At 43.1% G+C, this 26,537-nt stretch overlaps 2 protein-coding genes and 1 long non-coding RNA gene across 5 annotated transcripts; 2 read left to right on the top strand and 1 right to left on the bottom strand.

The window, feature by feature from the left end:
• Positions 1-2,510: 2,510 nt before the first annotated feature.
• On the top strand, positions 2,511-3,509 carry LOC125481228. The gene is made up of 2 exons (XR_007261253.1): positions 2,511-2,656; positions 3,153-3,509. It is a non-coding gene; the product is annotated as an uncharacterized LOC125481228 (long non-coding RNA).
• Positions 3,510-4,991: 1,482 nt separating this feature from the next.
• On the top strand, positions 4,992-10,529 carry timm8a (translocase of inner mitochondrial membrane 8 homolog A (yeast)). The gene is made up of 2 exons (XM_020511758.2): positions 4,992-5,250; positions 10,128-10,529. Exons 1-2 carry the CDS (start codon positions 5,134-5,136, stop codon positions 10,284-10,286), a joined length of 276 nt encoding a protein of 91 aa, XP_020367347.1. The 5' UTR covers positions 4,992-5,133; the 3' UTR covers positions 10,287-10,529.
• On the bottom strand, positions 9,938-25,003 carry zgc:101583 (uncharacterized protein LOC494104 homolog). Of its 3 annotated transcripts, none has more exons than XM_048592507.1 (6): positions 24,712-25,003; positions 24,095-24,242; positions 18,895-18,951; positions 17,463-17,553; positions 14,659-14,819; positions 9,938-13,367 (listed from the first exon to the last, which is right to left on the bottom strand). In XM_048592507.1, exons 1-6 carry the CDS (start codon positions 24,790-24,792, stop codon positions 12,805-12,807), a joined length of 1,101 nt encoding a protein of 366 aa, XP_048448464.1. In that variant the 5' UTR covers positions 24,793-25,003; the 3' UTR covers positions 9,938-12,804. The 3 variants fall into 3 exon arrangements, with proteins under 3 accessions (XP_048448464.1, XP_048448463.1, XP_048448462.1); XM_048592506.1 differs by having other exon boundaries at positions 9,938-13,424; positions 24,928-24,946; XM_048592505.1 differs by having other exon boundaries at positions 9,938-13,424; positions 24,712-24,901.
• Between the last annotated feature and the right edge of the window lie 1,534 nt (positions 25,004-26,537).

The following is a 26,537-nucleotide window of genomic DNA, read 5'->3' on the forward strand; positions in this document are numbered from 1 at the left end:
CATGCTGGGCTGTAAACTTTTTACAATTTATAGCAATGACGTAGATGAGGGGATTGAAGGTATGTTGTGAAATTGGCTTGGGGAGGTTTCAGATTGATATGGATAGGTTGAGTGAGTGGGCAAAAGTTTGGCAGATGGAGTACAATTTGTCAGTTCATAACTGGATAATTAAGTGCAAAACCAGGTACAGAACCCACTCCAATCAACAAAGGAAGAGTTATTGGAGTACAGTTTGTTTCTTAGTGACATTAATAAGGGTCATTTCAGGGCAGTGGCAGATGCAGAAATCTGTTTGGGGAGGGTGAAACATGGAAACGTGGAAAAAAGGGGCATGGCAGGAAGTGGCAATCTGTCCAAGAAGAATGGCTGGAAAGGCTGGAGATTCAGTGTAATTTGCAAGAATGTGGGATGAAGGGTGTTTTTTTTTGTGAAGGGAGTAAGAAAAGAAAAACAGAAGGTGACCATAAACCATAAGAGCTAATATAGGGCTTAACACGGAAACTGAATGGGGATGAGCAATAAGTTTGAGAGAATCGGAGGTATGTATCATATACATGACCAGTTCAGAGAAGGGAAATAGGAAAGTAAAGGAAGTTCACAGACAGAATAGGGGAGGGACAATTCTCCAGCTCTTCAAACCTGGGGCTAATTTGACTTCTAGGTGAAGAGAAGGAAGTGGCAGAAGCAGTCATAGCACATAGAACAGACAGCACGGGAACAGACCCTTCAGCCCACCATGTCTGTCCCATCCACAATGCCATTCTAAATTAATCCTGCACATGGTTCGTATCCCTCCGTTCTTTGCCTATTCATGTGCCTGTCTAAATGTAAAACATTGCTATCATATCTGCTTCTACCACCTCCCCTGCAAGTACATTCCAGGCACCTACTACTCTCTGTGTAAAAAAACTTACCTTACATATCTCCTTTAAACTTTTCCCCTTCTATCTTAAACCTATGCCCCCTAGTATTTGACATTTCTACCTTGTGAAAAAGATTCTGACTAATACACTTCAATCAGGTTGTCTTCAACGCTCTAGTGAAAACAATCCAAGTTTGTCCAACCTCTATTTATAGGTAAACACTCCAATTCAGGAACATACTATTAAAACTCTTTTGCACTCTCCACATTGTTCCTATAGTATGGCGACCACAATTGTACACAATACTGCAAATGTGGCCTAACTAAAGTTTTATACAGGTACAACACAACCTGCCAACTATTATACTCAATGCCCTGACCAACGAAAGTAACCAAGATCCCTCTGTATCTCAAAGTTCCTCAGGGTCCTGCCATTTACTGCAAACTTTCTTCTTGCATTTGACCTCCCAAAATGCACCACCTCACACTCGTCCGCATTAAACAATTCCATCTGCTATTTCTCTGCCCAACTTTTCAGCCAATCTACATCCTGTTACATCCTTTGATAATCTTCCCATTATCCACAACTCCACCAATCTTCATGTCATCTGCAAACTTACTAATCAGACCACCTACATTTTCATCCAAATCATTTATATATATTACAGACAACATAGGTGCCAAACTAATCCTTGTGGAACACCACCGATCACAGACCTCCAGTCAAATCAGCACGCCTCTACAACTACCCTCTGTCTACTATGAACAAGCCAATTTTGTATCCAACTTGTTAACTCACCATGGATGCCATGTGACTTAATCTCTGGACCAGCCTACTATACCTTGTCAAATGCTTTAGTAAAGTCCATGTGGACAACATCCACTGCCCTCCTCCTATCAATCATCTAAGTCACTTCCTCAAAAAATTCAATCATATTTGTTAAGACAACCTCCACCATAAGTATAACACCATGCTGACTATCCCTAATAAATCCATTCTTTTCCAAATGTGAGTAAATACTGTCCTTAAGAATCTTCTTCAATAATTTCTCTTCCACTGATGTAAGGCTCACTAGCCTATAATTTCCTGGATTATCCCTATTGCCCTCCTTGAACAAAGGAACAACATTGGCTATTCTCCAGGCCACTGGGATTTTGCCTGTGGCCAAAGTGGATGCAAAGGTCTCTGTCAAGGTCCCAGTGACCTTGCCTCCTGCAGTATCCTGGGATAGAATCCATCAGGTCCTGGGACTTATCTAAATGTTTTTGAAAACGCCCAACACCACTTCCTTCTCAATATCGACATGCCCCAGTGGATCAACATAACCCTTTCTACACTTTCCATCATCCATGTCCTTCTGCTTGGTGAAAAACAATGCAAAATACTCATGAAGGACCTCACCCACTTCTTCCAGCTCCATGCATAAACTCCCTCTTTTGTCCTTGAGTGGACCTGCCCTTTCCCTAGCTATCTTCTTGCTCCTAATATATGTATAAAATGCCTTGGGATTCTCCTTAATCCTATATGTCAAAAGCCCCTTCTAATTTCTTGTTTAAATTATTTTCTCCTTCCTTCATACTGTTCTAGGGCTTTGTCTGATTTCAGTTTCCTAAACCTTACATACACTTCCTTTCTCTTTTTAAATAACATTTCAATATCTTTCTTGTCATCCAAGGTTCCTGGATCTTGCCATCCTTAACTTTCATCCTCACTGTCAATCAAATCATCTCGGTCTCCATGACAACAGATTGATGAGCTCCTTAAACTTGTTGCTGAAGGTGAAGGTGGAGAAGGTAGGGGAGAGAGGTTAAAGGAAATGGTTTGTGGTGAAGTGTAGCTGCAGGTTGTCCAGTGGCAGATGAGGGCAGGATCTAGTTGTGAATTGTTTAACTCATTTCTCCCCCATCAGTATTCTTGTCAATTTTCGTTGGACTGAAGATGACCATGAAGCTGGGGATTAACTAGAACAAAACAGCAGTTTTAATGGGGTCCACATTGGCGGGGTGTGATGTAACCCGGGATCAGATAGCCTGGCAGAAACCAAGCAGAATTCATTGGCACTGGAAAGGAGTATTTTTCTAGAATGTGTGTATCAAAAACAAAGCACCAATTAATGTTGATTATTTGTTGCTGGGTCTCAGTTGAATCTTTCAGGCATGGTGTGTGATAGCTGCTTGTTTAACATTAATTTAACATTAAGACCATTATGTTCTGAAATAACACTGGGTTCTTTCTTGAGGTGATTTTATGCAGTTTCTGACTCATGTCTTCTCTTGCCATCTGTTGCAGAAAGCAGATAATCGCCCCTCTTTCAACATGCTGCTGAGCAGTATCCAGGAGCTGGTGGAAGATGACAGTCAGACATGAAGGAATTCTTCATTGTCTTACCCTATTAAACTTTAAGAGCTATTAAACTTCACAATCCCTCTTTGCCAATTCAATGTGTTTCACTTTTGCAACCTTCCCGCACAGTGATTTAAAAATAAATGTCTAAAAGCTTTTCAAACTGGGCTCTTCTCCATGCATATACAGCTAAACATAAAGACACACATATATATAGCCACACGTATACAGACACATATACACAAATGCACACCAATGCACATAGGCACAGATGAAATAAATCTTTGATTCTCTTATTTAAAACTGTGAGCAGTGTGTTCTTTGTATGTAAACAACCAGTCGAGTTGAAGCATGCCAGTAACTAAGGAAAATACAGAAACTAAAGGTTTAAAGGGCTTTGATCCAGAGTTCAGGGAGGCAGCCCTGTCAGTAATCCTGAGGGAATCAACTGATGAGAGGATCAGGGCATGGGCATCCAAAAATCTGTGTGAAATGTGGGATTCCAGAATATGAGCTGCAACCAGGCCAAGCTTGGAAATCAAGGAAACCTGGAATTCCAGGAGGAGCCAGGACCACCAGGAGTCCCCCAGTTCTGCACATGGTCAAGAGTGAGTGGGGAAGTTAAGAACTGATTGCATACTGTTCAAAATGGGAAATTCTGAAAACATTGTAAAGATCTGGAGTGTCCTTCCTCATGGTGCAGCAGTGTTCAAGAAACTGTACATTGTTTGCAGTTCTGGATCAGTCTGTATGTTGTTTTGTGTGTGTGTGTGGGTGGGGGAGGGGGTGTAGTCTTTTGGTCGAGTATGCACTTCTTCGCCTTGACTACTCTGCCCAGAGACCACGTTACTGTGACTCCCCACAAGTAGGGCAAAGAGGTAGGTCCTGACTCCGTCCCAACCACACCCACAGCCACATGCATCCAGGGGACTGGGCATGTGAGTGTGCAACAGCCAGAGACACAGTGACCTCGGATGTGCGTGGCCCCAGATGATATCGGATGGTTGGTCACTCCACGACCGCCCCACCACATACCAAAGTGCCCTTATCTTTGCCCTCACGAGCTGGTATGTCTCCTGTCATTAATAACTCACCTTTGGCCCCGAGTGGGGAGGCTTGCACCACAGGAGCCAGTGATGTTGGGGTATAAAAACCGAAAGAACTGCGGATGCTGTAAATCAGGAACAAAAACAGAAGGTGACACAGTGGCTTGGCTATGCTGCTTGGCCTGCTGTGTTCATCCAGCTCTACACCTTGTTATCGCGGTGGCTCAGCGGTTAGCACTGCTGCCTCACAGCGCCAGGGGCCTGGGTTCAGTACCCCCTCTCAGACAATTGTTTGTGTGGAGTTTGTACATTCTCGTGGGTTTCCTCTGGGTGCTCTGGTTTCCTCCCACAGTCCAAAGATGTGCAGGCTGGGTGGATTGGCTATGCTAAATTGCCCGTAGTGTTCAGGGATGTGTAGATTAGGTGGGTTTGGGGAATGTGCCTGGGTGGGATGTTCTGAGGGTCAGTGTGGACTTGTTGGGCCGAAGGGCCTGTTTCCACACTGTAGGGATTCTATTAAAGTTCGGAGGGGGGGAAGCTTCAGAACTGAGGAAGTGTCACCGGACCCAAAACGTTAACTGTGATTTTTGCTCACTGATGCTACAGGACCTGCTGAGGTTTTCCAGCAACTTGTTTTTGTTGATGTTGGATAGGTTGTCCGGTACTGGGGGAGTGAGGAGGTGAACCCGGATGCAGCACGTGTCTGCTGGCGGCGGCCATGTTGGGGTGAGAGGGCGGGGAGGGCGTTTCCGGTTCCGGGATCCTGCCCGGGGTTGGATGAAGGTCGGAGCGGGAGCGGGAACGAGGAGAAGGGACGATCAAGACCAGGCCCAGCCTAGCCAGGACAGACCACACCACAAGCAGGCCCGGCTGCGGCGGGAATGGAGTCCCAGGCTCAGGCCCTCGCCGCTGACCCGCACTTACAGCAGTTCATCGAGGTGGAGAGTCAGAAACAGAAATTCCAGCAACTGGTTCACGGCCTCACGGAGCTCTGCTGGGTAAGTCTCAACATAGTTAGCACTAACTAGTACTTAACTAGTGATCTGATCCAGAACATGGTCTCACTCAACCCGGCAGGTTAACCGCTGATAAGTTAACGTAACCAGTACTTAACTAATGATCCGACCCAGAGCATAGCCTTTCACAAACCTCAGCTCATTGAGAAAATAGCTGCTGGCACATATTTGGGTGACCTGTCCAGGTATCTCTTTCTGTGGCTTGACGCTCATTTTTACTTCTCACCCTGTTTCTGCGATGTATCTTGTGGGATGTGTCACAATTCAGTCCCTGCAGTTTGTAACATTGAGAAGCTGCTGTCTGGCCCACGATGTTCTATCATGATCTCCATTCAGCCTCCTTGAACACTGCCTCAGGTAGAAACAGGCTCATGCCGTCACATTAGGGATATCTGCTGTTCACCTCTTCTCCAATTTTTTCAGCTTCCTCTTTGATTTAACCTCTAGAATTTCACTGAACAAGTGTGACCTTGTGGCCCTTATCACTCTTAGTGAATTCCTATGACCCTGTACATTCAATTCACTTATATCAGCTGTACAATACATGGTCTTCAGCACTGCTGTTACTCTCATGAGTACTTGTGTCTTTGCTTTGGACAGGACTTGAATGTGTGACCTTTGAGCAGCTATCCAAGATACTGGGAGTATAAGAAAACCTTCAAACCAATGAAATTTAAGCCAGAATAAAAGCAAAATACTACAGAATCATAGAATCCCTACAGTGTGGAAGAAGGTCATTTGGCCGATTGGGTCACACCGACCCCTCCGAAGAGCATCCCACCCAGACCCAACCCCCTGCCCTGTCCCCGGAAACCCTGCATTTCCCATGGCTAGCCTTCACATCTCCGGACACAATGTGCAATTTTAGAACGGCCAGTCCACCTAACATCTTATGGACTGAGAGGGAAACTTCGTACAGGCAGTCACCCAAGGGCAGAATTAAACCCAGCTCCCTGGTGCTGTGTTAAAAGAGTTAACATTTCCAGTCTGTTATGATTTCTTCAGAACGGAACCATTTAAACTAGGACGGCAGGATGAAAGAGAAGCAAGCTGGGACAGGGTTGGTGACAGCAGTAAGGTTTTGCGCTAATCAATACCTGTCATGGGCTCTTGGGAAGGGAGTGGAGACAGGAATGAGTCAATCACCATGATTTTATACTCAGATTGGAGCCACAGCCTAAGAAAAGGTAAACTGGATGGAGTTGCCTCACTTATATTTGAAGATTGAGATACTCCATGGGTCCACCTTGTTATTCAAGATATTTTAGTTTGGAGGAAAGATTCTTCATTGCAGACCGTTGCTTTATTTCAATTTCTTCTGTTTGTTTGTTTTTTTTCCTCCTTTTCCAATGATCATTCTGCACAATGCAAATTGCCATACTGAATCCAATCACCAACCTCCCTTAGTGCCAGAATGATTCCATAAGACACTTGTTAGACCTCACCTTGAATATTGTGCACAGTTTTGGGCGCCACGTTCAGAATGAATGTATAGAAGTGAGTGCAGAAATGATTTACAAGAATGGTTCCAGAAATAAGAAACTTTGCTTCTGAGGATAGATTGAAGAAGTTGGGTCTGTTTTCCTTGGAGAGGAGGAGACTAAGAAAATTTGACAGAGGTTATTAAAATCAGTGGTCTAGATATAGTAGGTGGGGAAAATCTGTTCCTGCTTGTAAAAGGAATAAGAACTAGTAGAGGGAGGGTTTGGGGGAGAAGTAAGCCGTCATCAGGTTGCCATATTAGCCAGGGTGGTCAGAACTAGAAGGCATAGATATAAAATGTTTTGCAAAAGAAGCAAATTGTGATGTGAGAAACTGCTTTTTCACACAGCATGTAGTTAAGAGTATGGAATGCACTGCCTGAAAGTGTAGTGGAGGCAGTTTTCAATTGAGGCATTCAAGAGGGCATTGGATAATGATGTGGATTAAAAATAATGTGCAAGGGTATAGGGGAAAAAAAAGATTGGCACTCGGTAACAATGCTTGTTTGAAGAGCTGGTGCAGGCATGATGGACCAAATTACCACCTCTGCACTGTAACAATCGTGACTAGCAGTTTTCTGCTATCTGGGCTCTGCTGAAACTTGGATTTGGATTCCAGGGGAGATAGGATTGGTTTGGGGGGGGTCTTTGGCGTGTATATGGGGTATATACATATACAAGGTGAGAAACATGGCCTCATGGAACACTGAGCCTGATTGCTGAAAATGTTCCCATATCCTGAACTGAAAGAATTGAACTTGTGTGTGGATGTGGCCTGGCAAGGGTGTGTTGGGCCAACCTTGCCCTGGACCCCAGTCAACTCTTAACCGCATTCCTGCAGGAGTCCAAATAGCCTGTTCCAGAATGTAAGTGACAGCAGTGCACCAGAAGATTGGGCGGTGTGAATCAGCAAATGCCAGCTACCAGCATTGTCTGGAAGAATTTTGTGTTCAGTGGAAGCAATGAGTTGTGTGTTTGTTTTATGCTCTGCTAGCTGTGAAGGTTAATATTTAACAGAAGATCAAATTCCAGAATTGAAGTGAGTTTCTCTCAAAAACAGCACAGGAGGGTCGGGTCGGGTTAGGTCAGGGAACTGTCCAGCAGTGAGGAATTTGAAGTGTCAATAGATGGAGGAACTCTTTGGCTGTGAGCAATATTAATGTTTAAAAAGGTGTTCCACCAGAGTATATTTGTCCTTACAGGACACTGCGTGGGAATGTGTCAATTTTCAAAAGAACTCCCTAGGAGTTGGGAGTTAAATGTGCTCCCGGAGGACTGGGTTCCATATTTCCACAGGATCCCAGGAACGGCTGTGCTTTACAAGGAAGCCTTGGGATTGTTACAGAATTATTGGGGATCTCAGAGAGGCTCTTGATTTGCAAAGGCTGTCTGGGAGTGGGTCAGTATTCACAGGGAGGCTCCCCTGGGTTTAGGTCAGTATTCACAGAGTAGGGCTGGGTGCCTCTTTCTGGGAGAGGGACATCATTCACAGTATTCATAGGGGATGTTCAAACTGACAGTGGAAAGTAGAATTGGAAATAAAGAATCCAATACTTTTATGGTAAGAGATAAAGAATCTAAAAGTTGAAATGTTCCTGATGATCTATGTAAAGCTTAAAAACCCAGCATGAATCATCCCTCACTTTTCTGCTCCAAAGAAATTAACCCAGTTTCTCCAAACTGATCCTGTAACTAAAATACACCACCGCTCCCTCACACCCACCTGTTCAGCCAAACTAGCAACTCTCCTCTGCACTCATTTGAGGATATTCACATCCATCTTTGTGTCGTGACCGTATATGGACACAATACTCTCGTGAATTAACCAGAGCATAATGAAGGTTCTGCATAAATTCCCTGGTTTTGTACTCAACATCTCTATTTAAGATGAGATCCAGTATGCAATATTAACCAGACTCTCAACGTATTTTGCACGTAGACTCTTAGGTCTCTTTGCCACTCCTTAGTTCGCGCCACACTCCCCACCAACCACTCCAACCCACCCGGTACCTTCCCCTGTAACTGTAAAAGATGCAACACCTGCCCACACACACCTCCCTCGCCTCCATTCAGGGCCCTAAACAACCCTTCCAAATGAGACAGGGCTTCACCTGGATCTCCTCCAACCTAGTCTATTAGGTTGCTTCCGATGTGGTCTTCTCTACGTTGGCGAGACCAAACATAACTAGGTGACCATTTCGACGAGCATCTCTGCCTGGCTGGTTACGGCCAATCTAACCACCTGGTCACCGCCTATTTCAGCGCCCTGCCCCACTCCTCCTCTGACATGTCCGTCCTTGGCATCCTCCAGTGTTGCAGTGATTCAGAACACAAATTTGAAGAATAACACCTTATCTTCCACCTGGGCACCCAACATCGCGGACGACTCAACATTGAGTTCTCCAATTTCAAATAAGCTTGCCACCCATTCCCCGCCTCCCCTTCCAGCCCCACTTCCTCCTTTTCAGTCACTAACTGGATTCATCCCTTCCATTGATCAACCAGGTCATACCTACCATCATTTCGCCTCCACCCCTCCCCCTACCCCCACATCCAGTCCTGAAGAAGGGTAATACCCGAAACATTGACTGCTCATTTCCTCCAGATGGTGCCTGGCCCGCTGTGTTCTTCCAGCCTCCTGTTTGTCTACCTCAAGTCCCTCTGTTACCCTCCCTTATCTCTTCTTTCATAACATGCCTCATTTCACACACTGCATTAAATTACATTTGTCACGAGCCTGCCCATTCTCTTACCTAACCATGCCCTCTTAAAGTCAATTCTTCTTATGATTTATAAAAAACAAAGTACAAATATGTGAAAAGTTAATGTTTTCTTATGTTAAGTAAAACAATTGTGGACGCTGAAGATCTGAAACAAAACCAAAAAAAATCGATCTTGAAGAAGAGTCACCAGACTCAAAACATTAACTCTGCTTTCTGTCCACAGATGATACCAGACCTCCTAGTTTCTTCACTGATTGTTCATGTTTCTTCTTGTGCTTTGGGTGTTAAAGATTATGGGATATGGCAGGAAAGTGGGGTTGAGGTAGAAGGTCAGCTCTGCTCTTACTGAAATGTGAAGCACTTTCAAGGGATCAGATGCTCTGTACCACTTCATGTTTGTTACTTTCTCTTGACTGCTTCCAATTACTTTGTTGTGTAAAAATTGAATGATTTGACCTTGAAAGATTCCGCAATGCCTCCTTTATAGATATTTAATGAAACTGTAATGAGCAAGTTTATTCTGTCTCTATTTGAAAGTAATCACCACTGGCCAGAAATGTTTTCCATTTCCCTCCAATTCCTTTGACATGACAAATTTGATCAGGTCCCAACACATCATTCTTGTCCCGTTGATGATTGTCCTCTTCCTTGGCAGGATAAGTGTATGGATAAACCAGGTCCACGGCTCGACAGCAGAACTGAAACCTGCTTTGTGAACTGTGTGGAACGCTTTATCGACACCAGCCAGTTCATCCTCAATCGACTGGAACAGACACAAAAAAGCAGGATGTCACCAGAGAGCCTGAGTGACTGAGTGAGCAGGCGTGTATTATGGAACAGCAGCACAAAGGACTTGCCATAACATACAGCACGGTGTGTGTCAGGCACAGTGCGGAATTGGCAGGCAGCATTGCTGGGGCACAGCTCCATGGGACCTGCTAGCCCCTGACTGCTCTCGGAAGGACCTTAACTCAGGCAACTATGTCCTTGATACTGAGTCTCCTGTATGATCGTCTTATCATCCAGAAATAAAGCACGGTGGTGTTTTTAACATAAATATGCACTCAATACAGTAAAACACAGTGGGGATGATCTAAGTGCTGTCTTCAGCATGAAAAATTGAGTCTTGATATGCAAGATAAATTGTCTGTTTGGAGTGGGATTAATGATTTTCATAGTGAGAGAACAGGATGGGGGATTCTTATCTGATTTTCACATGGTGACAGAACAAAATGAGGGCACGTGTCTGTGACTTTCAAAGTGAGACTAGTTTGGGGAATCCATGTCTGTGATTTTCACAATGGATGAATAGGAGAGAGGATATATGTTGTGATTTTCACATGGTGACAACCTGTGATTTTCAGTCAGAGAATGGGATGGGGAATCCATGTCTGTAGTTTTCCCACAATGACAGAATTGGACGTGGGTTCAATGTTCTGTGTCTGATTTACTTGTGATAGGGTAAGGGTCTCTTTCTATGCTCCTCATTCCATAACCAGATGGTCTGAATATAACAATTGAAATGTTCTGCTCTCAAGCTGAACAAACTGAACATTTTAGAGACACCCTCAGGCAGTGTTCTACTGAAATAACAACAGAGTCCCATTAAATTGAGTTGAGAAACTGCTGCCCAAACAATTTTCATTAAAATTTAGCAGGCATTATTGGAACTGAAATTAAAGCAGGTAAGTGCAGACTTGTCACAGCCAGAGCAAGTTAAATACAATTGCTGGGAATCTGAAACGATCAGGAGCAACCCCAGAACCTAGCCACAGGTGAGCTGTTTATTCTATTTTCAACGAAGTGACAAGACTATGGGAGCTAATTTGAGCTTGTAATCAGATTCATGCAATGCCTTCATTTAGTGATAACGTAATTAGAGGGTAAAAGCATCTTTTGATGTTTCCAATGGAATTTGTACTTAGTGAGTTATTCAGAGTTATTCTCAGTTTTATCAAACTGTTGGAATAACTCATGAGCGAGATCCACTTGCATAGCATCATCACCCTCCGTTTCATAGCTGCTTATGTCATATCACTCCCATAGCCCTCAGCTCCAGGGACACACAACCTGTGACTGATATCTCAAAACTATTCATTGCAGTCAGGCAGACGTCAGCAATGAGCGTACAACACATTCTATGAGTATAATACAATATCAGAATCAGACACTCCCAGAGCAGGTACAGTACAGATTAGTTAGAGTAAGCCTCCCTTTTTAGTGACCCATCAAACACTCTCATATAGGTACAGAGTGGGGTTAAATAGAAAGTATAGCTCTTCCTACACTTGTATCTAACTCCTTGCTGTACAGGTCCTAAGATTGTTTGATAATGACAGCATAGAGGTGCTTTATTCTGTATCTAACCCCATGCTGGCCCTGTCAAGGAATGCTGATGGGGACAATGTAAAGCTCCCTCTGCATTGTTCCAACAAACTCTTCCAGGCCTGCTACTGCGCAGTAGCAGATCTTCTGTAATAGCTTCTTACAGAGGAGAGCACATTGCTCCATTTAAGCTTTGGGCTGAAATCCCTGTACTGAGTTTGGTTTGTGTTGGGATAGACAATCTTTTAGTGGAATATACCACCATGGCTGCTGATTAGGGATGGCTCGTGTTTGTGATGGAAATAATATAAACTGTCAATGTACTGGTAGCAAAAAAAGTCATGACAGCAGTGACATTTCTCAAACTGTCCTGTTTGCTCATGCTTTCCGATTTAGTGGAATATATTGTAAACATAGTGTCTTTGGCTGGTGAAAGACAACAGACTGACATTTGTGCCCTGCTGACTGATGCAGTACTTTTGTTACAATACACAGTAATAAAATGTTTCTTGCCCTGTTAAATTTGTATCTGTGATACAGTATTTCAGAGGTGAGGTGTACGAGTCATGCAACTGTGTAGGGCAGAGCCTGCAGAACTTTGATAGTGGGTCTTGCACAAGCTTAGCTGAGATTCCACTACGCCACCTTTTTGTGTATTTGAAACGCCATATTTACATCTCCCAGCTTATTAGTACCAGGAAACAACACATTCCTTCAAGGTCTGTCATTAGTAAAGCACGGTGATGCAATTGCATGAAGTGGTGTTGGTCAAACTCTAGTTCATACAGCATCGACTCAAGCTACAACGGGTTTATGCCCAAATTAAGGGAAGCGAATCATGTTAACGGCACACGCTGGCTGGAAGAAAGGGGAAGTTGCACAGGCTTTAACTGTGAGTAGTGGGGAATTGGATTTCTGCAGAGGAATCTTGCATGTTCTGAACTCACTCCATAGCCTATCGTATCCACTGACAGTCCATTCAGCCCTGTTTCATTTGAGACAAGGTCTCAGGTGAAATCATGCATGACCCCAACTTCACTTGGGCAGATGAGGATTTCAGTTTCATGCTCAGGCAGACCTGGATACTGCTGTTGCTCCCTGATGTTGGTCCACATGGTGCCAGGTTCACTCTTCCTGACGAATGGGGGTAAGGTACCGAGGGTGAAGCTGATGTTTTTGAAGGCATGGAGCAAGAAGATCCCAAGGACAATGATGACAAACCCACTGATAGTGCCCACAATGTTGTCTATGGTCATGTGATACCACTCCTTGAACAGGATGGCTGAACAGGTCATGACAGCAGTGGTGAACAGGACATAGTAGATGGGTGTAACAATGGAGGTGTTAAAAATGTCCAGGGCTTTGTTTAGGTAGTTAATCTGTATGCTCACACAGACTACCAGGCAGCCCAACAGGATCCAGGTGACTGGCTGCACCAGCACAGGACGACCCACAAACAGTTCCTTGATGGCGATCCCCAGGCCTTTGACGCACGAGACGGAGAGGGAGCCGATGATCGAACAGATCAGGATGTAGACCAGGACATTCTTCTGCCCATAGCGGGGGGCCACTGCAGTGATGAGGGTCAGGCAGCTGGTGACAACACATACTGCAAACACAATAAAACCTGCAAGCCAGACACAGGTCGGGTTTACATGGTACTAAGTATTTAAGTGATGGCTCTCGTGTGACTGAACTACATCAGCACACTGTGAATAGGATTAAGAAATAGAACAGACAGGCAGATAGAAGGATGAGAAATGTATTTGTTTTAATTAGGCTATCAGGGATGTGAAGCAGGTTGAATGGTAACTATCAAAAGGGATTAATATGGATATAGGCCTCAATGGCCAGGCCAGCATTTATTGCCCACTTCTAATTACCCAGAGGTCAGGAAAGTGTCAACCAATCATATTGCTGTGGATCTGGAGTAACACATACACCAGTCCAGGTAAGGACACAGATTTCCTTCTCTAAAATGACATTAATAAACCATATGGCTTTTTATGACAATTGACAATGGTTATATGTTGCCACTAGACCAGCTTTTGTTATTCCAGATGTTTTGTTGAATTCAAATTTTCTGTAGTGCTAGAACATGAGTCTGGGATTCTGGATCAAAGGTCCTGTGACATTACCATGTGCTTCTGCCTCTGTGGGAATAACAGTACTGTGTACATACTGGTCACGTTATTTAAGGAAGGGTATGAATGCACTAGAAGCAGTTCAGAGAAGGTTTACCAGATTAATATTTGGAATGACAGGGTCCTCTTATGAGAGGTTGGACAGGTTATGCTTATGTCCGCTGGCATTTAGAAGAGTAAGAGTTGACTTTATTGAAACACAAGATTGAGGAATTATGCTCAGGTTAATTTGGAAAGGACGTTTCCTCTTATTGGAGAATCCAGAACCAGGGTTCACAAATTAAGGGGCTTTAAATTTAAAACAGATTAGGCGAATTTCTTTTCTCTAAGGGTCATAGGTCTTTGGAACTCTCTCAGAAAAAGTAGTGGAAACAGAGTCCTTGAACATTTTTAAAGCATAGGTAGGTAAGTTCTTGTTAACCAGTGGTGTTGGATTCTACTGGGGGTTGGAACGAATGTGGATTTGAGGTTATATTAAGATCAGATATAACTTTATTGAATGGTAGAGCAGGCTCGAGAGGCTGAATAGTCTGGTCCTGCTCATTGTTCATATATAATTTGTTCTACTTGGAGGAATATACGGCCATATGGCCAATTGGCATGATTTTGTATAATTAAAACAACTTTACAGTGAGGAACTAAGCTCTACATTGTTTGCAGACTGACGATTGTTTAAAGAAAGTCTAGCAGGTGTTACTTTGCAATATTTTGTCCTACCTGGATCTTTGAGCTTTTCCACCATTTCAGTCAAGGTGCCAACCTCCTCCTCTTGGGGAGCATGGATTACCATCACTGTCGATCCCAAAATACTCAGGATGCAGCCCATCTTCCCATGAAGGTTAAGGCGCTCGTTTAAAAAATAAGAGGATAAAATAGCACTGCAGAGAAGGAAGAAAGCAAGGATTTTTGATTAGCACATGAAAGGTCCCTGCAGGAAACAGTCAACATTGAAAATAGCTTGCAAACATCAAAACATCCAACTAATCTCATCCCCTGCACATTGTGTAGAAATCAGAGACCCACTTTCCCTGAAACTCTGTATCTCTTTCAGTTTTCACATGTTTCCAACAAACAATAAAGTTTTAAATTTGGACTTGACACCATCCATGACAGTGCAGTGACTTCTGCTATGTCCTGTGCTCTTTTTTTCACTTGTGGGAGGTCAGTGTTGCTTGTTGGCCACCATTTATTGCCTATCCCTAGTTGCCCTTGAGAAGGTAATGGTGAGCTGTGTTCTTGAACCACCAAAATTCAGGTGCTGCAGGCAGAACCCCAATGCTGTTAGAGAAGGAATTCCAGCTTACAGCTCAATCTTTCAGTCAAGGTACATTGATCATTTAAAACATAAAAAGGACAGGTGAATAGGAATTGACCTGATCTTGGGGTTACAGCATAAAAGCCTGAAACAAATTCAAGCGACTACATCCAATTATCTTAAATTGTATACACAAAATAGTGAGAGGCAGAAACAACCACTATGCCTGAGATCTAAAATCAAACTACAGTTTCCTCAGTTGCAGCTACTGAATGGATTGCATTTGTGTGTACGGCAGAGATAGTAATTGCTCTTTAAGCTATGTGAACAACTGTTTAGAGGAAGCTTTATTCTGTAGTTAACCCTATACTGTGCCTGTCCTGGGAGTGCTTGATGTCAACAGTGCTATACTTCCAGTTTAAAAGAAAAGAGGTAGCTCTACTCTGTATCTAATCCCATGCTGTCCCAGGAGTGTTTGATGGGAATGGTGTCAAGAGAAGTTTAATTTCTGTTTACTTTCAGATTAAAAGAGTAGAGGGAGATGTAATTTGTATCTAACTCTGTCCTGTACCTCTCCTGAGACTGCACTGGTAATTTGAAAGAATAACGGCAGTTTTACTTTCATGTTAAAAGAATAGAGGTAGCTTTGCTCTGTATTTAACCCTGTGCTGTCTCTATCTCGGGATTTTTTGATGGGTCAGCGTTGAGGGAATTTTGCTTTCAGTTTAAAAGGGTCAAGGAAGCTTTATTTTTGGTTTAAAAAGAGTAGAAACGGCTTTCCTCTGCATCAAACCCCATGCTGTTCCTGTCTTGAGTGCTTGATACAGACAGTTTTGAGGGACTTTTGAGGGAATGTCTTGGTAAACCATTTCTAAACTGTCTCCAAAGCATCCACATCCTTCTGGTGACACTAACTGTATACAATATTCCAGATGTGGCCTATCTAAAGTTCAATACTCCTGTAACGTGACTTGCCAATTTTCATGCTCTGTGCCATGACAGATGAAGGCAAGCATGCAATATGCCTTGACCATCTTATCCAGTTCTGTTGCCACTTTCGGGGAACTGTGGACCTGTATGCCTAGATTCTTGTCTCTTGACGCTGTTAAGGGTTGTGCTATTTAATGTATGCTTCCTTTCTGCATTATATCTCCTAAAATTGTGGCACGGTGGCTCAGTGATTAGCACTGCTGCCTCACAGTGCCAGGGACCCAGATTCAATTCCACCCTGTGCAGCTGTGTGGAGTTTGCACGTTCTCCCCGTGTCTGTGTGGGTTTCCTCCAGGTGCTCCGGTTTCCTCCCACAGTCCAAAGATGTGCAGGCTAGGTGGATTGGCCAATGCAAAATTGCCTGTAGTATTCAGGGATGTGTAAATTAGGTGGCTTATTGGGGGATGGGTCTGGGTGGGATGCTCCAAGGGTCGGTGTAGGCTTGTTGGGCCGAAGTGCCTGTTACCACACTGTAGGGATTCTAAGATCTAAAATGCAACACCTTGTGTTTGTCCGGATTAAACTCCATTTGCCATTTATCTGCCCAGGTCTCTAGCCTATCTATATCCTGTGGCAATCGTGTTCACTATCCTCAGTTTCCCAGTGTTTGTGTTGCCGCAAACTTACTAATTAGGCCACTTACATGCTCCTTCAAATCATTATGTAACAAACAAAAGGGGTCCTAGCACTGACCCCTGCAGAGTACCACTGGTCATAGATTTCCAATCTGAAAACACCCTGCCATCGCTGTCTTCTATGACTAAGCCAGTTCTGCATCCATCTTTCTTGCTCACCATAGATCGCATGTGACTTCACGTTTTGTATCAGTCTGTCATGAGGGCCTTTGTCAATGATCATGCTAAAGTCCATATAGGCAAACATGTACTGGTCTGTCAATCATCTTTTGTCACTTCCTCAAACAAAATCAAGTTTGTGTGACATGATCTTCCCTGGACAAAGCCATGCCGCCTATCACTAATTAGTGCTTATTTTCCCAAATGGGGGTAAATCTTAAGCCTAAGAACCTTCTCTAATAATTTCCCTACCACTGACATAAGGCTCACTGGCCTTTAATTTCTCTATTGTCCTGGATCTACATTCAGTTTAAAAGAATAGGTAGCTTTACTCTACTGTGCTGTACTCATCTTAAGAGTATTTGCATTAATTGATCTGAGCACCACAACTAACTATATGTTTGAGGGACTGGCAGGGAGACAGGAAGCAACGGTAGAGATATACTGGAGCTGGAACTGAGTGATGTCAGATGGTCGCTCACCTCACAAGGACACTGAGGGCTCCTAGCGGAGTGACCAGAGTTGCTGGAGCAAAGGCATAGGCAGCAAAATTGGCAGCTTCTCCTAAACCCACTGCAAAACAGAACAGACAGAAGTTAGAGAATGAACCAGAGACCCAGAGCACCAGCAATAGTGACCCATACTAGGTAAAGCATGATTCACAAGGTGTGACATGGCCTGGAAATATCACTGACTGCAGCCACAAGCTCCACTAAATTATACACAGGATATGTAGGGAGACACTCTAGGATGAGGAGGGAAAGCTATAAGACACAACAGAGGTGGGGGGAAAAGCCGGGAGATACAAAGTGGTATTACAATCTCTGCAGAGGACAATGCGAACTTTGGATTGATAGCTAAAAGAATTACATGACAAAATGTCATGTTTTAAGACTTTAACAATTAAACTTAAAAAACCACCAATGTTTAACACAACCAAAAATCCACTTCATGGATATACTTTGCATGGAACCATAAGTAGTTATTCGATATTCTTGGATTCAAGTGCATTTGCACCTAGACATTTTTAACCACAGATCTTTCATGGTGCGGGTTTACCCGGCGATTTCCACTCTCTCTCAAGCCAGGCACATCTTTCAGCCTCAATTCCAAATCTTCACAAATTCATCCATGCGTGAATTTCTCCCTGCATTCCTGCATGGTGAACCATACAAAATTTTAGCCCCTAGCTGCTGCCGGTGCCTATGGGTTTTCAGGGATTTCGTAAAAACCCTAATCCTCTCAAAGCCACCTGCCACAGCAATGTGAATCACACAGACTTTGTATTCAGGGAAAAATGGTTATTAGTTATTCTCGAGACCCCAAAATCTCTTTAAATTTTCCATTTATTTTCATATTTCAAGCATAACTTTACAATCTGGCATCTTCAACACCTTTTGCAACAGGTGCTGCTGCAAATATCTCCCAAGTGTGATCATCTTAAATTACTTTTCAGCAAAATGACCAGGGCCGTCTTTTAATTTTTAACAATTACATCGTCCAGGCCTGTTATTAGACTTTTGAACTTCATTTTTTACCAGGTTAAGGACAGTCTCAAAATATGATTTTATAAACCTTGTAACAGGGGAAGGGAGAGGGTAGAAGACCAACAGGGAGACACTAAGGGAGGTGGGTGGGACCAGGAAGACACTGAAGGAGAAAGACAAGCAGGCAGACATTGAGGAGGCAGTGAAGGAGCTGAGAATGCAAAGGTGAGTTGGAGTAAAGAAGACAGAGAATTGGGTTGTGTTCTGTTGTTCCTTCTATATGTGAGCATTCCAGTTTAAGGTGAACCATATCCAGCACTCCTAACCCTCTGAGTTTGTGACCCTCCTCAGCATGCCCCAGCAGGGGAAAATATGTCACCAAATGTGTCTGAAAAATATCTTGCCCGGAACCGTGTGCAAAACTCACTTGTGAGAAGCCCGGCCCACCACAACCACTCCTTAAGGTACGCATGGCCACCCTGACCTGTGGGAAGAGGACAGAATAATTAAACAAACCACACAGCAGCACAGCCTGAGAGCTTGCATCATTACAACTCCCAACCGTTCACCATCTACCCTGGTCACACATTACACGTATGCTCCTGTACACATCCACACCCCTTGCCAAGATAGCGAGTAAGGGATCTGCTGCCGCTGCCAAGCAGAGACACTCAGGAGATAGGTGGTGTCTGATGTGCCACCCTCTCCGAATGTGGAACCACGACTAGGCTCAGTTTCAGTTTGTCTGCCAAGTTCAGCAGATTAGAATATTAGATGGCAGTACCAAAATGGTAGGTAGCAGTCGAGCACCTGAGCCCTTCCGATCCAGGCGCTGCAACCTCCCTTCTCTTTCCTTTTGTCTTCTTTCTTTTCCTTAATCATTATCTTGTCATTGGCAGAGGAAGTGTCATCACAGAGGAGGCTGGACATCTCAAGATTTCCAATTTTAAAAGAAAGGATATGAGTCAGTCAGCTGGTTAAAAACTGACCCTCTGTATTATTCTAACAACATCTTGTCCGAATAATCAAATGGTATAGAGTTACAGTGTATGACCATTTACTTACACTGATACCCCAATAAGTCTTCACCTTGCCTCTTTCAAGAGAGGAGGAAGTGTCAGGGCACATTCATTATGAAGATTGCTTCCCTCATTGGCTTAATGGAAGCCAGATCCAATTCTGTTGTGACCAGTCCCCAGGCAAGGCACCCCAATCTATTACAGTTTCAGATGCGATACCTCAAAACCAAGCTGCCAGCTGAGGAGGGATCAATGGGCTCCTCTTGATTACTCACCACTCCCCTCAGATGATTGAACTAAGTTTAATTTAAAAAGAATCCCTTCCCTCTCTCCCAGACCCAAATGAACTTATGCTTTATGAGGAGTAAATTTAAGCAAGCATTCCTTAAAAAACCTGAAGTGTTAACTTTGGTAAACTCGACAGTCGATTTCAAGATTCTTAACTTTGCAGGTGATTGAAACATCATTGTCCTGATTCCCTTTCAGCAGCTAGCAGCACTAGCTACAGGCTTTTCCTTTATCTTTGACCTGCAGTGCAGGGGTGTTTTAATGGCTGTTTAAGTGTGTGCCTCTCACAGCACACTAATCAACATACTTGTGTGTTAGACCACAAACACACATATATCAGAGCAGCCTGTTTATTCTTGAAAATAGGCAACATCAATTATATTTCTCATCCAGAATGCCAACTGTTTTACTACCATGTTCACAGACAGACTTTCAGGAGATTACCGTGGGAGGCGAGGGGGATTGAGAGGGAGGTGGGGAGAGAAATTAACAGGCTCTGACATGAATTTTCAGATTGTTTGGGGTGAGGTGCCAGAAGATTGCAATATAGTTAATGTGGTATCTAATATCAGTGGGAGAGAAACTTTAAGAAAAAATTCTGAAGGACAGAACGTTTCTCCACTTGGAGTGACAAGGATGTATTAAGGATAGTCAACATGGCTAAGAGGAAAATCGTGGTTCACAAATTTCATTGAATTTTTTGAGGAGGTGACTAGGTGTGTGGATGGGGATTGTGCAGTGGATGTAGTCCAAATGGACTTCAGTAAGACTTTTGGCAAGATCTTGCATGGCAGACTGGTCAAGTAGGTGAGGGTCTGTGAGATCTAGTCAATATGACAAATTGGATCCTGAGTGGATTAGTGGCAAGAATGTGCTGACTTAAGGTTGCTTTTGTGACTGGAAGGCCATGTCTCATGACATACTGGATGTTTCACTTCTGGGTCCAGAAAAAAAACAGTAAAGTGTTTTAGAAATATTTAGATGAAAGTTGAAGCACTATAGCATACAAGGATATGCACCGAGTGCTAGGAAATAGGATGTAAGTAGATAAGTGCTTTATGATTGGCATAGACACAATGTGAAGGGCTTCTTTCTATGATGTATTACTCCATGACACGATAGTCACAAGTTCAGGTTGCAGTGCATTTTCTCCCTTTGAAGCTTCTTTAACAGCTCATCAGGTGTGACATTCCAGAGTGTCTCTCTCTATTCCCCAGACAGCCACTGAATTTACATATGAGATTAACCTTTCCCTGTATATCCCTTTTACTTTTGAAAGAAAAAGCATGTTGTAATTGAAGTTAGATTGATCTACAATCAGGGTTTATGATCCATGTTCATGACAATGCCCCATATTCAGTCACATCAGTTCAGTGCATAGACTACAGATAATTTATTTTGAAATATAAACCAGAAACTGGAAGCTTTGATTATTAATTGTTTTATTTATAATTTGAAGGAAAGTGGAACTGTGGGATGGTGTTCTCGCGCTGGATTTGGAATTGATTATCTTGAAAATGAAAAAAAAACTTATTTTGTAACAAGCTGTGAATTAGTTTAAGTGCAGTTTATAACAGGTCTGAAGAGCAGTAGATGCTCAGACCTTCAAAAAGCCTGTAAGCAAGCAGGATCTTTCTCTCTTTTTAATTAAAAATAAAGTTCATAGATTATTCAAAAAAAGCAAGCCTTTAATTCAAGCCATGACCTAGGTTCAACTGACTAGTTAGGGAATTGAGATTCATCACAGCGAATATATGATCCCTAGAAAACGAACTGAGAAGTCACTAATTCCACTCCATTTGGCTGAGACTTTGGTCTTTGGACTTTGTGCCTTTTTTGACTGTATTTTCCACCACAATATTCTTAAATAAGGTTTGCCTCATCTGTCTATCCATCCTATGTGTGAGTGCACAAGTAAGTGTTTAGATTTAAAGGGGATATGATTTAAGATTGCATTTAATAATTAATAATCTTTTCCCACATATCGGACGATAAGTTTGATATAATAAATAAGTGTCTGATTTTCGTAATCATTGATGAAACCTTGTGCAAGTTTCTTTTAGAGAGTGGTCACAGTCAAAGCGTTAAACATACTAGAGATTAAACTGGTCATATTTCTTACTTGTGACAAATCATGGCTTTGTGGGGCTTGATTTCCAGCTCCTCACTCCACATCAGGATTGTGATATCAAGGTATGGAAAGCCATGACTGAGGTTGTGAACATTATAATGTCATTGAGAAAGGATTGACTAATCTGAATTCAGACCAAGCTCCAGCTACTCAATCAGGTGTACTGCAGAACAATGTGGGAAGAGATTGTGAGGCCCCTTGCAGAGACATCTGTATCATCAACAGCCATGGGTGAGGTTCTGGGAGACTGGAGGGTGTCTAAAGCTGTGCCATTATTTAAGATAGGCTGCAAGGAAAAGCCAGGGAACTAGAGACTGGTGAATCTGACAGTGGTAGGTGTATTGGTGGAGGCAATTCTGATAGTTAGGGTTTACATACATTTGGGAAGGCAAGGACTGATTAGAGATAGTCAGCATGGCTTTCAGTGTGAGAAACTGAATGTTGAAGAGGTTACCAAGAAGACAGATGAAGGCACAGTAGTAGACATTGTCTACATGGACTTTAGCAAGGTCCTGAATGGTAGACTGGTTAGTAAAGTTAGATCACATGGGATCCAGAGAGAGATAGTCAATTGGATACAAAATTGTCTTGATGGTAGAAGACAGAGGATGGTGGTAGAGGGTTGTTATTTGGACTGAGGCCTGTGATTAGCAGTGTGCCACATGCATCAGTTCTGGGTCCATCGTTGTTTGTCATTTATATCAACAATTTGGATCAGAACATAGGAGGTGTGGTTAGTAAGTTCGCAGATGACAGCAAAATTGGTGGTATAGTGGACTGTGAAGGTGGTTATCTAAGAGTACAACAAGATCTTGATTAGATGGACTGAGAAGTGGCAGATGGAGTTTAATTTAGATAAATGCATGGTGTTGCATTTTGGTAAGACAAACCAGGGTAGGACTTACACAGTAAATGGTAGGACCTTGGGGAGTGTTGTTGAACAGAGGGACCAAGGGTGCAGGTTCATAGTTCTTTATAAGTGGTGTTGCAGGTAGACAGGGTGGTAAAGAAGGCATTTGCCATGTTTACCTTCATTGGTCAGACCTTTGTGTATGGGAGTTTGGATGTTGTGTTCCGGCTATACAGGACATTGGTGAGGGCACTTTTAGAATATCGCAAACAATTCTGGTCGCCCTGCTATAGGAAAGATGTTGTTAAACTAGAAAGGGTACTGAAAATATTCACAAGGATGTTGCCAGGACTGGAGGGTTTCAGTTATAAGGAAAGGCTTGATAGGCTGGGACATATTTCCCTGGAATACAGGAAGCTGAGGGGTGATGTAATAGAGGGTCATAAAATCATGACAGGCATAGATAGGGCAAATAGCCTAGGGTCTTTTTTTCCAAGGACTGGAGAGTCCAAAACTGGGCAGTGTACGTTTCAGGTGACAGGGGAAAGATTTAAAAGGGACCTGAGGGGCAACTTTGTATGGATTGAGCTGCCAGTGGAAGTGGTAAAGGTGAGTACAATTACAACATCTAAAAGACATTTGGACAGGTACATGAATTGGAAAGGTTGAGAGGAATATCAGCGAAACGCAGCAACTGGGACTACTTCAGTTTAGGATACCTGGTCGACATGAACAAGTTGAACCAACGGATCTGTTTCCATGCTGATTGACTATCAGAATTCACTGCTGAATGAGGACTGGGCTCAACAGTAATGTTCCCCAAGTTGAGCAGCTTATCAAATTTAAATATAAAGAGAGGCCCCTGGGTTTAGTAGCACAGTCCCAAATCTTTCAGCAGAGGGGTATGGAGTAAGCAATTTGAGGGAGGGGCGAGCAGCAGAACAGTTAGCACCTTCGTGATAAGGGGGAGAGAGGGTCAGCACCTTCAGGGGATGGGTAGACAGAGCACCTTCAGGGAGATGGGACAGTGAGAGTTTGAATGCAGCAAGTCAGGTGATAAAGTAGTGCTAGGTCAGCGTATAAGTCTTTTACAGTGTAGCTGTGTGAGAATTCAGTCACAGCATGTTCTTGTGACAGCAATTACCTGTTCTCCAGAGCACCAAGGAACTGATGAATGGGGAAATGGGTCAATGCCACGGCATAACGGCAGTAGAACGTAGTAAAGGTGAAACTGAAAAGTATTTGTAAATTTCTACTTCAAAACCATGTCTGAGAGCCAGCTCTCCCAATGGTTTGCAGGTACCCGTATGACGGTCAGGATTGTCTGCTGCTTTCTTACCTGCTCTCATCACCCCCTTGCTGGCCAGGCGTAGCAGCCCCTTCTTTTTCAAGATGAAACTGTTTCCGATGAAGATGCTGGAACTGATGGCAAGAGCAAGCCCAATGTAAAAATGATAACCCTCAGCAGCACTGTCCATGGCAGAGAGCTGCAGGACAGAAGGAAAGGGCATTCACTTACTGCTTTCAGCATACCCAAAGGGAGATCTAGCCTGGGGAAGCAGTGATATAGAGATATAGTCATTGGACTGGTAACACAGAACAACAAGTTGAGTATATGCGTTATAATTTCACCATGGCAGATGCTGAAAGTTGAATTCATTAAAAATCTAGAATAAGAAGCTAGTATAATGGCAATCATTTAACGACTGTCAAATGTCTAAAATCCATCTGGTTCACCAATGTTCTTTAGGGAAGGAAATCTCTTGCCTTTGCCTAGTCTGATTTATACCTGACTCCAAACCCACAGCAAAGCAGGCGCCTTGTTACTGTCCTCATGACAATTAAGGATGGGCAATAAATACTGACTGGCTAGCAAAGCCCACAACTCATGAACGATTAAAGTAAAAAATCTCAGTATCATAGGGATACTACAGGGGGCCAGGCATCTTGCTTTACCTTTAAACTCAGGCTTATTGATGTGCTTCTTTCACTGCTGTCCATAACGTTATTACCTACTCGGAGAAATGGCACATACATGCAATTCTGATTAAGGAGGGATTTCTGCAACAAGCCTATGATGAATGTTTTCACAAGGAGTTTATTTGGTGCTGTGGGGCAGGGAAATTAAGATGCACAGGGGGCCCAAAGACAAGCAGCATAACGAATAAAAACCGAAAGAACTGCGGATGCTGTAAATCAGGAACGAAAACAGAAGTTGCTGGAAGCTCTGCAGGTCTGGCAGCATCTGTGAAGAAAAAGAATCAGTTAATGTTTTGGGTCTGAGGAAGGGTCACCCGACCCGAAACGTTAACTCTGATTTTTTCTTCACAGATGCTGCCAGACCTGCTGAGCTTCCAGCAACTTCTGATTTTGTTCCAGCATAACGAATAGTTTAGAAATGGGATGAATTGGATAAGGAAAATTCAAAGCAGAGTAAAACGATACACAGGCATGTGTATCAATGTTTAGTGGTAGGTGAAGTGGGTGAGCTGCCGGCACAAATTGCCACCACATCATAGTCACCAGTGGTAATGCTACAAACTGGCTTAAAGAAACAGAGGATTAGGAATTTATGAAATCTCAGAGCTGCCGAAACGAAGGAGTGAGTGAATGGCAGTATTAATCAGAGGAACTATGATAGTACTGGAGATGGAGCGCGTAGTCGAAGGTCCAGATAAAAATTCTGCTTGATTAGAATGAAAAGCAACAGAGGAGCTGCTTTATGCAAAATAGTGGGAAGGAAAGAGGACTAAATCTGTGGCATGAAAAACAACCAAAGGATGATTTTATAGCCGATTAAATACTTCTGAAATACAAACAAAATACTGTGGATATTACAAATCTGAATAAAACAGCAAGTGCTCAAATAACTCTGACAGTAGAGACAGAAAGTCATATCCTTCCAGCGAAGAGTTATAGTAAACTTTTAAAGTGAATTATATCTGCCAAATGATGTTAAAGAGTTATTGTTTTGAGCCAAATGTAACTTTTTTTGGAAAATTATATCTTTCTGTTAGATGCTGTCAGACTGGCTAGGTGTAACCAGCTTTTTCTCTTTTTATTTAAGTGCTTTTGATTTTACAAATCCATTCATGGATGTGGACATCGCTGGCTGGGCCGGATTTACCGTCCATCTCTAATTGGTCTTCAGGGGGCGATGAGCTACTTTCTTGAACTGCTACAGTAAGTTTACTTTAGGGACAACCACAATGCTGTCAGGGAAGGAGTTCCAGGATTTTAACCCAGCTACATTGAAGGAACAGCAATATATTTCCAAACCAGATAGAGAGTCATTTGGAGGGGAAGTTGTAGATGGTGATCTTCCTGTGCATTTGATGCCTTTGGCCTTCTAGGTGGTCTAAAGAGCCTTAGTGAATTTCTACAGTGCATCTTGTAGATTATTAGATTGCTGCTACTGAGTGTCGACGGTGGAGAGAGAGTGGATGTTTATGGATTTAGTGCCAATCAATTGGGCTACTTTGTCCTGGGTCGTGTCAAGCTTCTTGGGCGTTAGAGCTGCAGTCATCCAGGCAAGTGGATAGTATTGCTTCACACCACTGACTTACGCCTTGTAGATTGTGGACAAGCTTTAGGGAGTTACTAGGTGGGGAGGAGATGGCCAAGTGGTATAATTGCAGAACTATTAATCTAGAGGCCAGACAATGTTCCGTGCACACAGGTTCAAATCCCCCATGGCAAATGGCAAAAATTGAATCCAATAAGAATATAGAATTAAGAGCCTAATGATGACCATGAAACCGTTGTCAATTGTCATAAAAACC

This window comes from Rhincodon typus, unplaced genomic scaffold (genome assembly GCF_021869965.1).
Source record: "Rhincodon typus isolate 14 unplaced genomic scaffold, sRhiTyp1.1 hic_rhity00001355, whole genome shotgun sequence".
In the NCBI taxonomy this organism is placed as follows: Eukaryota; Metazoa; Chordata; class Chondrichthyes; order Orectolobiformes; family Rhincodontidae; genus Rhincodon; species Rhincodon typus.

What these genes read in the sequence shown, in the direction of transcription:
- timm8a (XM_020511758.2), top strand. Translation starts at nt 5,134, where the DNA reads ATGGAGTCCCAGGCTCAGGCCCTCGCCGCTGACCCGCACTTACAGCAG. An exon ending in GCCTCACGGAGCTCTGCTGG is followed by an intron (nt 5,251 to 10,127) that starts GTAAGTCTCAAC and finishes CTTCCTTGGCAG; the next exon opens with GATAAGTGTATGGATAAACC.
- zgc:101583 (XM_048592505.1), bottom strand. Translation starts at nt 24,792, where the DNA reads ATGTATGTGCCATTTCTCCGAGTAGGTAATAACGTTATGGACAGCAGT. An exon ending in CAATAAGCCTGAGTTTAAAG is followed by an intron (nt 24,243 to 24,711) that starts GTAAAGCAAGAT and finishes TCTGTCCTGCAG; the next exon opens with CTCTCTGCCATGGACAGTGC. An exon ending in CAAGGGGGTGATGAGAGCAG is followed by an intron (nt 18,952 to 24,094) that starts GTAAGAAAGCAG and finishes CTCTTCCCACAG; the next exon opens with GTCAGGGTGGCCATGCGTAC.